The 15,031-nt window shown below is 45.1% G+C and overlaps 1 protein-coding gene across 3 annotated transcripts in view; it reads left to right on the top strand.

The window, feature by feature from the left end:
• Nucleotides 1-15,031, top strand: part of ATXN7 (ataxin 7) — a 95,439-nt gene that overhangs the window by 67,085 nt on the left and 13,323 nt on the right. For all 3 annotated transcript variants that reach the window (XM_083156045.1, XM_083156046.1, XM_083156044.1), the window contains 6 exons: nt 5,183-5,432; nt 6,593-6,858; nt 10,149-10,231; nt 10,675-10,940; nt 12,565-12,763; nt 14,132-14,253. In XM_083156045.1, coding sequence (XP_083012171.1) covers nt 5,183-5,432; nt 6,593-6,858; nt 10,149-10,231; nt 10,675-10,940; nt 12,565-12,763; nt 14,132-14,253 — 1,186 coding nt within the window. The remainder of the gene's footprint in view (nt 1-5,182; nt 5,433-6,592; nt 6,859-10,148; nt 10,232-10,674; nt 10,941-12,564; nt 12,764-14,131; nt 14,254-15,031) is intronic.

The following is a 15,031-nucleotide window of genomic DNA, read 5'->3' as shown; positions in this document are numbered from 1 at the left end:
GCCGAACATGCACGGGTGATCCCAAAATCACCATGCACTAGTATGGCACTAGCACTGCGCACTTTCCCTCTAGGTATGCGCTTCACGTCCTTACCTCGTCCTTTTGGATGGGGTAGGACAATTTTTCACACCCCCACCCCGGCCTTCTGGCTGGGGTCCTCTTTATTATTTATTTCTCTTCTTCTTCACGTTCGTGCACTTTTCACGTTTTATGTTTTCTGTAGTGTGTCACGTTTTTTTGGGTTGTGTGGTCGTCCCTTACGGGCCTTCCATTTCCCCAACGTGCCAAAGCTCTCGCCTTTTGGGGAGAGCTGCGGTCCCCCCGAGGACGACCCCGAGCCGCAAGGCGGAGGGAAGTCCACTGCGGGTCTCTCCAAACCATGGGGTGCGGAGGACCCACCGTCCTAACCCTTTCGGGGGTTGAGGAATGAGGGTCTCTCTAAGCTTCGGCGAAGAGGACCCACCGTTCCCTATTTTCCCCTCGTCGGCCTTATGGCTGAGAGGGGTTAGGGGAAAAACGGGGCCCGTCTCCTTCGGGAGATAAGCCCACTCGATCGCACGGCCGCTTTTGCACGTGTTTAGGCACAGCACTGGTGGTAGGGAGCACACCTCGGGCTCCTGAGTTTCTTCAAACTCAACTGACAGGGTGAGTGGTGACAGCGAGCAGGAAGCCCTGCTCGCTGTCGCCGCTCACCCACAGCATTGAATACACCCCACTGACTATAAGACTAAAATCTTGTGTGGTGGTTTATCATTTAAAAATAAATATAAGACCCTAGTTTCACAGAATACGGTCACTAGGTCGAACCTATTTACGTCGACCTGCATTGGGTCGCCTGAAATAGGTTGACATGGCTAAAGTCGATAGGGTCGGAACGTCGACACAAGCATTATGTCAAAAGTCAACATGAGTCGTCTCTCTGGTAGATGGAGTCTGTAACCCATTTATCGGATGTGATTAAGCAAATAAATGACTCGATTTTATACAGTGGCGTTTGTCAGGGATATCGCAAGGGACTGTCACCCGTAGGGTGGGTCTCCACTTTCTCCTAGATTTGGGTGTTTTAGCATATACCTCTTGTGCCAAAATGGGCGTTACATCATTTTCACGTGTTTGCTTTTGCGTTAGGCGTATTCTTGAATCAGCTATATAGTTTATTATGGTGTTCATAGGATCAAGCACTCCTTATGCTGTTGCTACATGTATTAATTTACCTTCTGCTGTCAACAAATGCAGTTGCTAAGACCAGTGGCTCTGTAACTGTATCTACACGAGGAAGTACTGTGTGTGTGTTTCTTAGATGAGTTGAGCTTAAGGCTGTATGCAAACGAGAACAGTATGCAAATTAGTGTCTTACGGTTTGAATTGATTTTTTTTTCTATCCTTATGAACCTTCACTTGTGCAAATCTAGTTGTGTTCCAGTTATGACTAGTGTGTACAGTGTGTGCCAGTTATAGGAAAACATAAGCATACATTTACTTGTACACTCCACAGCGAACACCTTAATAAAGCAAGACTGGAGAGAGAGGCTACGTGGTCCTGTTTACAAGCTTACAATCTGTAGCTTTTATGAACTTCCCAGCAACTAGTGTGTTTTATGGCTTGTAAATGTATTGGTTTTTTTTTCTGTTTGTTTTTAATACAGTTAAATTGAAGAAGAAGCCTTTTTACTGGAGGCAGATTCATTCCAGACTAGGGATGGACATCAAAGGTTTATTTGCAATAGTAATTGTTTTTAACATTCGATGGGGCCATTCAATTTGTTTGCCACCATCGAATGGTAATGAACCGATGGTGTTGCGATGGTAGCCTTTTAAAAAAAAAAAAAATGTTGAGATCTGCGCCATCTGTTGCTGCAGCTCTGTGCCCGCTCTGGGCCTTGCCCCCATTTCTGTCCCACTACCCGGACCCCGCTCCAAATAACTTCTCCAGTCCTGTCCCCTGCCATCGGTGCTGCAGGGCTATTGCTCTTGTGCAAGTAACGATTTTTGAACACATTGACTAATCCATTACTTTTGATGGTAATTTACCATCACATTGAACGTTTCAATGGTGGAAGCCCAGTCGTCATTTGATGGTGGGCATCCGATGTCCATCCCTATTCCATACTACTTACTAGCACTTATGCCTATCTGAAATCTACATTCTGTGTTATGAAGGTCCTGTTTAGCTTAATGGATTGAAACTGGGCCTTTTTGTCACCGTTTGGAAAGGGATTATTATGTATTGCGGAAATGATTCTCTACACATCCAGTTACAATGCACCAGTTGCTGCATTACCGCACAGTACTGCAAGGGTGTGACACAAGTATTATGTACCAGTGTTCGCGAAAACCAGCCAAAAAAGTGGGTCCCGGGGACCCTTCACATCTAAAATTTGGGGTCCTACCTGACCTTTTCTGAGTCCCAACAGAAATGAAGGTTCTATTATCATTCTAAGAACTTAAACAGATAGAAAGAGAGGTAAACAGTTTTGTAATGCAGTAAGCAGCTTTATTACAATAAATTTCAAGATGACACACTTACATAAGCAACATCACCATGGCACCCTAGACCAGTGATTCTCAAGCTCGGTCCTCAAGTACCCCCAGCAGTCCATATTTTCCAGGTCACCTTGCAGGTGCACAGGTGCACTCATTACTCAATGGCACATTTAAAAAGATCCACAGGTGGAGCTAATTGCTTCACTTGCTTCTTTGTGTGGAGACATGGAAAACGTGAACTGTTGGGGGTCCTTGAGGACCGAGGTTGAGAAACACTGCCCTAGACTATCAGATTTTTTCACGGCACACGCAGGCCCAAAATATAACGTATGAAAAAATATTAAAACAATTTTAGATTGTGTTTAATTCATTCTAGCAGCCTGCACCTGTTACACAAGACATGCAGTTCCTTTTTCCTGACTCAGTCAGTTGTCGCTCTTTGCTCTGGTTTCTCTAGCGCATTGTTGGTCTGAGCCAGGACGGAGCAAGGTGCTAGATTGAATTGAACAATAATAATGGCATTCAGTCAGATTAATCAGCGTCATTAAACAAAATATTTTGTTATAAGTTACTCAGTTCCATCACAGTGAGTCCTACATTTATTTTTTAATTTACAGTTTCTTATAAAGTGCAGCAGATTCCGTTGCGCCTTTACAGTGGTAGACAGAGATAAAACAAACTGGGTAACGACAGACAGACTTTGAGGTTAGAGGGCCCTGCTGCAAGCTTACACTCTATTCCGTACTGGCAGCAGGGTCACTGTGCAGTGGGGCTGTTCGGGCGGTGGGTGTGAGGGGAGGGGGGCACACTTGTTCACTGCTGGCCCGCTGTCAATGAGCTCTTCACAGCTGACAATATGTGAGTCAGCAGTGCAGCCGCCTCACCTCATATTGTCATCGAAGGTGACTAGTAGCACAGTCACAGCGGCACCTCATGTACTACATAATTTGTTCTGCATGAATACATACCTCCCAACTTTGTTTGACCAGCAGGCGGGACGCTGCTGCTGCGCGTCGTAGGCGCGACTAAATTTTCGGGGGCGTGGCCTATAATTGCGGCTCTCCCGCGAGGCCACGCCACCATTTTGCCGCTATGGGGGCATGACCCAGAGGCTCTGTGAGCCTCTAGCCATGCCCCCTGGCTACGGGAATAGACGCTGTGCGCATGCGCACAGCGTTTATTCCTCGCTGCTTAGCAGCTGACAGGGGGGACTCCCAACAGCCCCCCACACGCGGGACACTGCCGCCCGCGGGTGGGACAGCGGGACAGGCCCTGAAAATCGGGACTGTTGGGAGGTATGTGAATAAATTTCTGCTCCGATGCTACTAACTAATCCCGCCCCCTGACCTGCCGCCGCTGTGCTCTCTGCCGTTACAGAGTTTTAACGGCAGAGAGCACAGCGGCGGCAGGTCAGGGGGCGGGATTAGTTAGTAGCATCGGAGCAGAAATTTATTCATGCAGTACAAATTATGTAATACATGAGGTGCCGCTGTGACTGTGCTACTAGTCACCTTCGATGACAATATGAGGTGAGGCGGCTGCACTGCTGACTCACATATTGTCAGCTGTGAAGAGCTCATAGTTAGTTAGTTATCTCCCACCTGCGCCTCTCTCCCGACATGCTGCACACCTCAGCCTGCACCTCACTAGAGTCCCACAGTGCCACTCCTCTCCCCCAGCAATGCACTTACATATGATCCCGATCTGGAGCAGGCGGGTGTAATGCATTTAGCATCCGTCGCGATGTCCTCCCCGGCGGCAGCTGTTTCCTTCTGGCAGCGACGGGCGGTCACAGTGGAAGCAAGGTGTCTGGCAGCTGTATCATCCACACGGTCTGTCTGCTTCCCAGCCGGGTTGGGTGGTGTCCTCTGCGGCAGATAGAGCAGAAGGTCTCACTCTCCTCTCACGTGCTGCACTGACTCCGCCCTGGCCTCACTGTTCGGCTATAAGGTCTAGCTCTCCGCGCACCGCATCACACCACTGTGACTAGTATCCCTGCACACAGAATATGCAAGAATACTGCGCACGCCATACAGGGAGGAGCGCGTCCCAGGGGACGCAGCGATTTAAAAAAAATGAGTCCCTGCACATCAAAAGTGGGTAAAAAACACGGTATACCGAGTATTTGCGAACCCTGTATACTGTGACAAGTTTAACCTGTGTAGCTTCAATGTGAATCATTGTACGTTCTGATTTACTTTTTAATGACTCTCTTAATTGGTACAAATTCAAAAGTTGCTCACTGCCCGCTGCTATATTTCTAGAACACTTCAATTAATCGTACACAAGTAAGTGGTTTGTTTCAATAAATGCATTGGCAGCGACACTTGGAAGACTCCAATTATTGCCTCGTCCTCCCTTGCGTGGTTTGTGATTTCTACCATTCTCAAGCTGAGTCCGCTTGGATGGTAAAATATGAAAGTCCAAAAAATTAAAATAAACATGACCTTTGATCTATGATCCAGATCCTGTCCTGAGACTGTTTCCAGGTCAGGCATGCAGCCAATCAGAATGACCGCATTATTGTGTATGATCTCTGTAGTTCCCTGCCCTTACATTTCCTAATATCCACTTTGTTACCTTGCATAAACATGTCTTTATGCCTCCATTTTTTTTATAAATTTCCACTCTTCCCTAGAACAATTTGTTTATGGTGCGCCTTACTGATACGGCTTATCTTGTGACCTTTTATTCTAGAAAGAAGACATGGTTCCTGCGGCAAGCCCCCTTTAACACCTCCGACTTCGTCTGTGTATTCCCTGTACTCCTCCCTGCCTTCAGCAAAAAGTAAAGCGGCCGGCGGCAGCACTCGCTCATTCAGCGGTGCAAGCAGTAGTGCCTCCTCCAACTCCAAGCTGATAAAATCTCCCAAAGATAAGCTACAGATAGGTGGAAACAACAGGTCGATGCATCCTGTACAGCACAGCAAAGCACCCCAGGACAAAATGTAAGTTCCACATGTACTGCAGGTAATGGCTGTATCATCCTTAGGTTGCCAACTTGCAATACAGTTATTCAATACAGGATTCCAACTGTCTGAGGTTCCTGACAGTCAGGAATCCCAGTATTCAATGTTCCAAGTGTGGCAAAGTCCGTGGATCGGCAAAATCTGCACCATGTTGTCGAAAAACGGCTGTGGATTCGACAATCCACAGCTGTTTCCGACAATACAGACTCAATACAGAGTCTGTAGCAGGTCATCTCCGATTTTGTTACTGGTAAAGTGTTCCGAGTGCAGCAGTAGCAGAACGAGGCACCAGGCCGGAAGCCTAGCGAGACATGCAAGGGTATGAATTACACTGGGGGTCCGTGTGCTCCAATATCAATATTGACACCAATAATGTGTAAAAATTCATGTTGACCTTTTCATGTGTCCACCTTTTTGTCAATATTGACCTAGTGCATGTCGATTTTGTCACTGTCGAACCCTTGATCCACACCCACACAAACCATTTCCAGTATCCTATCTTAATGTGTGAAAGGACAGTTATGTTACTTTCCATTTTTTAGAGGAGTATTTATGAAAGCTCAGCTTTAAATTTTACAAGCTGTGTATTTTATTTTTTACCAGTTTCTTATATAGCGCACACCTATTCCGCAGCGTTTTACAGAGTATAGTTGAACATTCTCATCAGTCCCTGCCCCAGTGTAGCTTACAATCTATATTCCCTACCACATGTACACACACACACAGACATTCTAGGGTTAATTTTGTTGGGAGCCAATTAACTTACCAGTATATTTTTGAAGTGCGGGAGGAAACTGGAGTACCCGGAGGAAACCCACGCAACCACGGGGAGAATATACAAACTCCACACAGTTAGGGCCATGGTGGGAATGGAACCCATGACCTCAGTGCTGTGAGGCAGTAATGCTAACCATTACACCGTCCGTACTGCCCGATAAATGGCCGGAGCTAATTTTTGATACTTTTACCTCACGATATTCTCATTCTGAGCTTATTTAAACACTCCACTTACAGTTGGTTTAAAATTCTTTATTTGAATAAAGCAGTATACTGTATATATGTTAACGTCTAATGGTATCTTATGGTATTTCCTCGTAAATGCAATAAAAACCACCATTTCTGCTTCTCCTCAACACCAGAATGACGCCCTCTGTTAAAGTGGAGAAGATGCATACAATCCCAAAGATGGACGGCGTGTTAATAAAATCTGCTGCTGGGTCTACCTGTTCCTCTTCTGTCAGCTCCTCAGTAAAGACTGGCCTTAATTGGCAATCAATACCAAAGCCACCTCTGCCTTCCCCTGGACAGATACCAAACGGTAAAGGAATTCTCTCAACTCCTCCGAATGTGGAAAAGAAGCCGGACGATACACACTGTAGGAAATATTTACACAAGAGATTGTCAGGTAATTATGATCTGTTCTTGATTGCACAGGTCTGGTCACTCTCTCTCTCTTTATATATAAAGCAATTTGGCAGCTTTACGCTGATTTAACAAAGTCTGGTGAATAATAATAATGCCGCTGGCCGTCAGCTGTGTGGTCTGGTGTGGGCACTCCTCCCTCCCCACCGTTGCACAATTCATTTCTGGGAATGGATCCCATTTCGGCCTTCTTCTAGTCAACATTTTCCTTAGAAATCCAGAAGAATTCCTCAGACTTTCCTTTGTAATTAACTTCTGCCGTTTCAGCCTTGTTCATTATTTAAGATCGGTGACATTTCAGCTCCTTCATGTTTGTAAGTTTTATAAAGAAGACTTGTGTATTCTGGTGTGCTGGGGGGGACACAAGGAACTCCAAGTACATGTATGGATCTTACATTAAGCACAAAGCATCCAATGATCATGTTCGGGGTGTGTATAGAAATGCTGGTCTGCCTTGTTGCATAGAATTCAGACTGGCATAGTTGCAAAAGGAGACTTAAGGCCCCCATACACTAGTGATTTGAGACCATTTCACCCATTCCTGGCGGATCGGCCGGGAAATCTGGCCAAATCGGATGACCATTGGGTCCGATGCGTGGTCCCGTGGGCATCAGACCTGTCAGAAGTCCCTCCCAGCGGCAGGAACCAGGGGCTGTATTCGATACATCACATGTGAAAGGACCGCATGCGATCCTGCCGCCGAGGAAGGTCCCGGGCTTCTCATGGGGAATCTGCTGAGATACATCGGGAGCGTTGTTCAGACCAATCAGGTCAGCCCTGCAGCACAACCAATGCCAATATCCGTAAGCCTGCCTGTGTGTACGGCCAGCCCACTCACTGCGCAATAGGTCAGCCGCAGCAGTCATTAAATATGATGTCACAAGTGTGTGATCATATTCAAATCGCTCTGCTGCCAGACTTATTTTGTGGTGGATTGGTAAGTGTGTATGAACAAGTTCAATTGTGCATACACCTTAACAATCAGTGGTTCAGGCAGATGACTAGATGCGTGTTAAGCCATATACAAACAATAGTGTCTGAGGATGTTGGCATGGGGCTCTGAGGAGCAAGTGGGGGCATCAGTTTGCGGAAAGCACCCACTCCAGCTGTTGAACTACACATCCCAGAATCCTTTGCTACAGTGTTAGCATGGGCAAATAGTAAAACTGTAGCAGTGCATGCTGGGATGTGTAGTTCAGCAACAGCTGGAGGGCCAAAGGTTCCCCATCCCTGGTAAAGGTTGACAGGGTCAAAAGGTCGACATAAAAAAGGACGACATGCAATATTTTACTAAATTTCGAGCCGACATGCGGTATTTCATGCCCCACAATCCACTAGGGTGTGGAGGGAGAATAAAATAGCGTGGTGAGCGCAGCGAGCCACCGAGCCCGAAGCATGGCGAGGGGGCAAGGTACCCTTAGACCGTGTCCATGTTGACATAGGCACATGTCGACCTTTATTATGTCAACCTTTTGACAATATTGACCTTTTTGATGTCGACCTTTAGACCCTGTCGACCATTTAACCCTGTCAATCTTGTGACTGTCAACAATTAACGGTTGACCATATGATTGTAGACCTAGACACTGTAGAGGTTTACCAGAACCGATCTTCAGGAATAGTGGTCTGAGCAGGACACTGATGTTATCCAATCCCCATTGATCATTTCTGGGGTAGTCGGATGTAAAGTCTTTGACCGCAGTTTCTAGCAGCCATGTGTCTGAGCATTGCACTGCATCCTTCCTGCCCCCCCCTTCCGTGCTCCCTTGTAGCATTTACAATTCACTATACCAACCTCCATAAAGGAAGTCATTCGAATAGATCTCTATCCTCATGCACAGATTTAAGTGTTAGAACCCTGGCAGTGCTGGAAAGCCACCTGAGAACGGCGGTCTTTCGCTGTTTCTATTTTTTTTATGTATAAAACTCTATATGCATGTATTTCACTGACTGATGGTGGTGGTAAATAACAAATTTACAATCCACTGTGTTGCAAAGGTGTATACCATAATATTATACTGCTAGTTAAAAGCCCATCCAAATGACCGCTTCTGCAATATACTTTCACTTTGAGCAGTGGTGACTGGTTTAGCCAACAAATTCCCCAGTCCCTACCTGCTTTGACCTGCAATCTCTGTCTTCACGGCTACCCCCCCCCCCCTCCCCCATCCCATATCCAGCAAGTTTGAAACTGACGTGTGTCCCTACAAAAATTGCTTTCACTTTCTGCTATGACATCTTTTCGCACATAAAAGGAGTAATTTGTTCTGTCAAGTGGCCTCTAGTGGCCAGTGGCGGTACTTCACCTCATAGATGGATGTTGTGTGTGTGTGTGTGTATATAATTATAATAGTGTGTGTGGTTTTCGGCAAAAAAAAAACAGCTTGATATTGCGATTAATGGTCATTATCGGGCTATCCAATAAGAGGCTGTTTTTATTGGCTGAAAATTGGGCCCGCAATCATATGAAATACCTTGGATCAGGGAGAAGTCACCGATCCCATGTGTTATCGTGGGCCGGCAGCTGCTTGTTGGGGGTTTTGCCTAATTTCTGTTAAGTGCCGGTATCCAGGGGGAAAAGACGTTTTCTTCAGGGCCAGAAGGAGAGCCCCTGGCAGACTTCTTAGCAGCGGTATAGAACCATTGCTTAATAGGATGCCCCCATAATAGGATACGGGTCATTAGGGTGACCACTTTTGTTTGACAGTCATTTGGTCGAAACATGAAAAAGGACGACATGAGTGTATATGTCGACGTGGGTACCGCATTTGGTACACCATTTTATTCTCTGTCTATGCCCACTGGAATGGTGGGAACAAGTCAGTTAAAAAAATGACTGCATGCCCGATAATATTTTATCACTGTATAAAAACATCTGTGCTAAAAATGAGTGTTGCTCACTAATATCCCTTTCACAACACTATGCCATCTCGCACCCGGGCTATTGTACACCAGTACATCCCAATTGAGCACGACCTGGCTTCTTGCCGGGTTGACGACGTCCCCATCAGTGCTTGGAGATGAGCTCCTATCCAAGCGCGGTCTCTTCCTATGATGTGAAAGGGATGATGGGACGAATCGACCCGGCTTACCCTTTCACGGAGCACCGGGAGCCTAGTTCACGTGGGTGGTTCTGGGAGGTCACGTCTAATAATAGCGGTAGTATGTAATACATTTCCAACTGTCGTACCTCATTACGCAGGTCTCAGACTACAGCTGCCTGCAGCTTCTTTTTTTTTTTTTTTTTAATTTTTGTCTTCTCCCGTTTTACAGATCGAGAGTTCGACCCTGATATACACTGTGGAGTTCTCGATGTTGAGACTAAGAAGCCCTGCACTAGGTCTCTGACATGCAAGGTAAGGCTTTAGCCAGCCAGCCTGGAACCACCTAACACTAACTAGCACATTTTATGTAGAGATTCGCTATATGCTGCCGTATGGTAAGCATGGATGGCGCTTACTATAAGGTAGCACATTTCTACAAATGCAAAGATCATTACAACAGTGTACAACCTGTGTACTGCAGAAACGTAATCTGTATGCCCTGAGATCATTAGACTATACACAGGTGTAGAAGCCGTATTAATTATCTATTTACTGCTTAGTCTTGGGAGCAGTGTAGCAGTCCTCGGGCTCTCTGGGTGAAGGCATCTCCTTAGGAGAGTTGTTCTCCTAGATGGCAGCGCAGCTATTAAGTTGCTTTCATGTTTGTGATCTTTTGTTGTACTATGATCTGTATACCTCCCATTGTGGCAGAGCAGAGGATTGTGTGTTTGACTGCGCTGTGCTTCCTTCTCCAGACACATTCCTTAGGTTACAGGAGAGCAGTACAAGGGCGCAAGAAAGGTTTTGATGTGTTATTAGCCGAGCACAAAAACAAAACCAGGGAAAAAGAATTGCTCCGTCACGCTGAACAGCAGCAACAGATGCCTGCGCTCAGGGAAACTCATCCCTCACCTTCGAAATCTTCCCAGGAATCGCACCAAAATTCTCATGGACTTTCTGCCCCAGAAGTGAAGCCTTCAGTACCTAGCAAGGCCAAGCCTCACAACCCCAGTCTTCCAAGGTACTGTTCTTGTGTATGCCGAGTAAAAGAAAACCTTATTAACAGTGCATGTTTTCCGGGTCATCTACCTGGAGCCCAGGTTTATTTATTGGGGCCCATACACCAGCGGGGTAGTGATCCTCCGTTCCTGCGAACCAATGACCAAATGCGGTGATCCGTCAGGGATATTTAGCACGTAAAAAACAAAAATTGGGATTTTTAGGTGTTTAATGTCCCCGATCCTCCAGCACGGAGGATAGGGGCAGCTGGTGTATGAGCCCCATAACACAATAAATCAATGTTGCCCAACATAGTAACACAGTAGTTGAGTTTGAAAAATCCATCAAGTTCAATCTTATACAGGACCCTTAAGGCCAAGCGTGTCAAAACTATGGCTCTCCAGTTGTTGTGAAACTACAAGTCCCGTCATGCCTTGCCACAGTTTTGCTTTTAGGGAATGTAAAAACTATGGCAAGGCATGCTGGGATGTGTAGTTTCACAACAGCTGGAGAGCCACAGTTTGGACTGGCCTGCTGTCCTCAAGGTACACTAACACTCACAGTTTTAAGTATAGCAGGGTTGCCGACTTTTTCTGTCTCCTCCCTGGGAGAAGCCCGGAGAGGAGACTTCCAGCTGCAGTTCGGGGGGCGGGGCTTGAGCTTTACATCATTAAGCCCTGCCCCCAGGATGGTAAAAACCCAAATTCACTGATCTCCGTGGAGGGGCGGGGCTAAAATGACGCAATTTTTAGCTCCGCCCCCTCATCTGAGACCCGCGGATTGACGCATTTCAATCCAAAGGTATGGGGGAAGACGCCGCAATCGGGGGGTGGCGTGGGGGTCCCCCGGAATCCGGGAGGGTTGCCCACCTTTCCGGGGTGCCGGGAGGAGGACCTGATTTTCGGGATCCTCCCGGTAATTCCGGGAGGGTCGGCAGCCCTGAAGTATAGCCATACTTGAGCAGAAGTGATGGAATTAGTACCTCTTTTATTATTTATCTGTGCTCAAGTATGGATATTGCCGAAACCTCGACTGTCCGCGTGCCTTGAGGACCAAGGTTGGGAATCACTGCAGCAGATGTACAGGTGGTGGTAATAATTCCTGGGGTTACCTTGAAATCCTGCACTGTTCCGCTTGCATGAGAACGGAGTTGTTGTGTAGTTTAAAATGTTGATTCTTTCCAATAATTGTTTCAGAGTTTACAGTGAGTTACAATAAGGTACTGTAAGCCAGTGGTTCCCAAATGTGGTCCTTAAGAGTATATCCATTTTTAAACACAGGTGCCTTATTTAGCACTTCAGCCCGTTTAATTAGACCATCTGTGCTCAAGCATGGCTATACCTAAAACTGTTGGGACTGTTTGGGTGCCTTGACGACTTTAGGAATAATTTTCTGAAAATGTATATTTGCGCTCATTGGCTTTATGTCAGGGGACCTGTAAGATGATGATTTGCAATTGTCAGTGAATTGTATTCAGCTGCATATGACAAAGGTTTCGAAGTTTGCAATCAGAAATGTAGCGCCTTCGGATGGGCCTGGTCTTGCTCATATGAGCGGTATTGAGTGGGCGTGTGTGTGTGTGTACTACTTCCTGATGCAATCCACACTTAGTCATTTTCCGTTTTTTTACTTTGTGGCTTGTCCAGACCATCAGGTTACCCAGCACAGCACAGTGGTAATGTTCCAAATGGTTCGCCGTCAGTGCACGAATCTCCTCAACCAGTAGTTCCTGCGGCTGAGCCGTCCTCCCGCTTGTCTAGCGATGAGGGAGAAGGGGATGAAAAAGAGGAACCCGCTGAAAAACTGGACTGTCATTATTCAGACCACCACCCCCGACCAGCAGCTGTAAGTATCACTGTAGGGCAAATAGTGCCTGGGGAGAGTGACTATTTGGGACATATTGAGTTGTGTACATGTTTAAAGAATTGGCCAGATCGTACCTTTTTTTTTTTTTTTTTGTCTGAATTCACTCTGTTACTGACGTTGCAGAGCAGGTATTATAAAATGTAGTATTTGGAAGTTGACTGAATATATTTATGTATTCCTAATTGTCGCTATAATGGGGACAGAACATGATCACTATGCATTTCTGGAACACGTTTACAGTAACTGTAAAGTAGCTGTGATTACTCTGGTGCAGAATGGGACTGAGATCTCACGATGTTCTGCAGCGCACGTATTTGCCTAAAACCTTACACTGGACTTGTCTGCAACTGTATGGTCTGTAGAAAAACTGTGCAATGCTGCAGAAGGCAGTTTGCCATTCCGGAGCAGCACATTGGAGCAAAGCTCCCTATATTTCTTGGTTTAATACGGGGGAAGGCGATGACCAGCTTAACTCGGCCTCTTACTGTTTTTGAATAATACTGGGAAGATGATACAGAAGGTTATATCATAAAAAAGTATTGTGTATTTGACCCAGTGGATTCACAAACATTCTCCCACAATGATGGAATTTGAAGAATTTACCATTGAAAAATTAGTTTTTTGAATTTGAGCCACTTTGCCTGAAGAGCCTAAATTTAAAAAAATTGGGTATTTTTTAATTATTTTTTGAGCCTCGACGACCCTACCCAGTCTAGGATACAAAAGGTCTTTTACAACCACTTTGCTGTTCCTTTTGTGAAAGGTTGCTAATTAAATTATTTGAATCTTCTTATGTGGATCTATAGATCATTATTGATTTCCTTACATGAGTTTTGTTCAATTATGCTATCTTTATGTAAAAAATATGTTCTGTATGTATGTGTATTTGATATCTCTGCATCCACCCCACCCCCTCCCCCCTTTATTCTCCTTTTTTTCCTTCTTTTTTTTTTATACTTATTATTGAGTCGTTTACGGTAAGAGTCGTTATAGAAATGTTTTTCTTTTCTTAACCATCTAGAATAGACCATAATTGTTCTCTCTGATATTCCTCCTATAATTTTTCTGATATCGGTTGTTGGATCCATTGCACTGAAAACAAAGAAACCTCAATTGTTTCTTGTATTTTTTTTATTGTTGGGAAGTCATGTATTTAGTATTACACTTTTTACTTTGACTTTATCTTTTTTTTTTTTTTTTTTTTTATATTCAACTTCTCCCGATTCCTTCTGAATGTGAATCTATTTCATATAATTTGACTTTGTTCTTTTGTCAAAATTGTTTTACAAAAAAAGTTATTGTGTAGAGGCTGCGGTACCAGTAATGGTTTATCTTCTTCTCTCATAGTTTTGCTCCTTTGGTAGCAGACAGATTGGGAGGGGATATTATGTTTTTGACAAGCGGTGGGACCACATACGATGTGCACTTAACTTCATGGTGGACAAACACCTGAACTCTCAGATGTGGAGGTAGGTTGACTCTAATTTGCTTGTATGTTTATGAAGCTATTGTACAACAATGCAGAAGTTTTGTAGGCCTTGCAAAATGGCCACCCTCACTGTGTGCACTCCTGTGCTTTAATTGGGGGGGGGGGGGGGGGGGGATATTGGCGTGCACATGATCATTTCACAATGATTTATGTCCATCCTCAGAACTATCTACTATCTGAGATTATCTGACTGTTTTCAGGTGAAATTTTAACTGCACTCAAAAGAAATCCCCCTCCTCTGCTGTGCTCACGCTGTCAGGGTCAAATTGGATTTAGGTCCGATATACGGAGTCTAGAACAGGGCCGGCCAAACCAGTCCTCCAGATCTACCAACAGATCATGTCTACCAGACCACCTAACTGTAACAGGTGCAGTCATTAATAACTGTCACCTCTTCAAACGTGCTGCATTCATTCCAGACACATTCTATAGATCCAAAGTTGTCCTGTATGGCAGGCCTGGAGAAATGTATCAGAATTGTCCATTTTCTCTGGAACACATTTTTGCATTGTTAAAATTAGTGATATTGTAAATAAATGGCAAATACAGAATGTGTGCTGGCCACACATCAGACCAACTTTCATCCAACTAGTTGGTTGAATGGAATAAAAATCTGGTACTGGATGGGAGCAAATGTAATTTGTAATTCAGTAATTTACCTTGAAAATCTGGAAATTGACAAAACCTGTCGCTCAGTCAAAGTATTGTAGTTGTATCTGTTTGATATAAATCATTTCACTGAATGTTTTTGTCCATTT

This window comes from Crinia signifera, chromosome 8 (genome assembly GCF_055691185.1).
Source record: "Crinia signifera chromosome 8, ASM5569118v1, whole genome shotgun sequence".
Taxonomy (NCBI): Eukaryota; Metazoa; Chordata; class Amphibia; order Anura; family Myobatrachidae; genus Crinia; species Crinia signifera.
The sequence above is the reverse complement of the archived record's forward strand: the minus strand, read 5'-3'. Positions and strand labels throughout refer to the sequence as shown.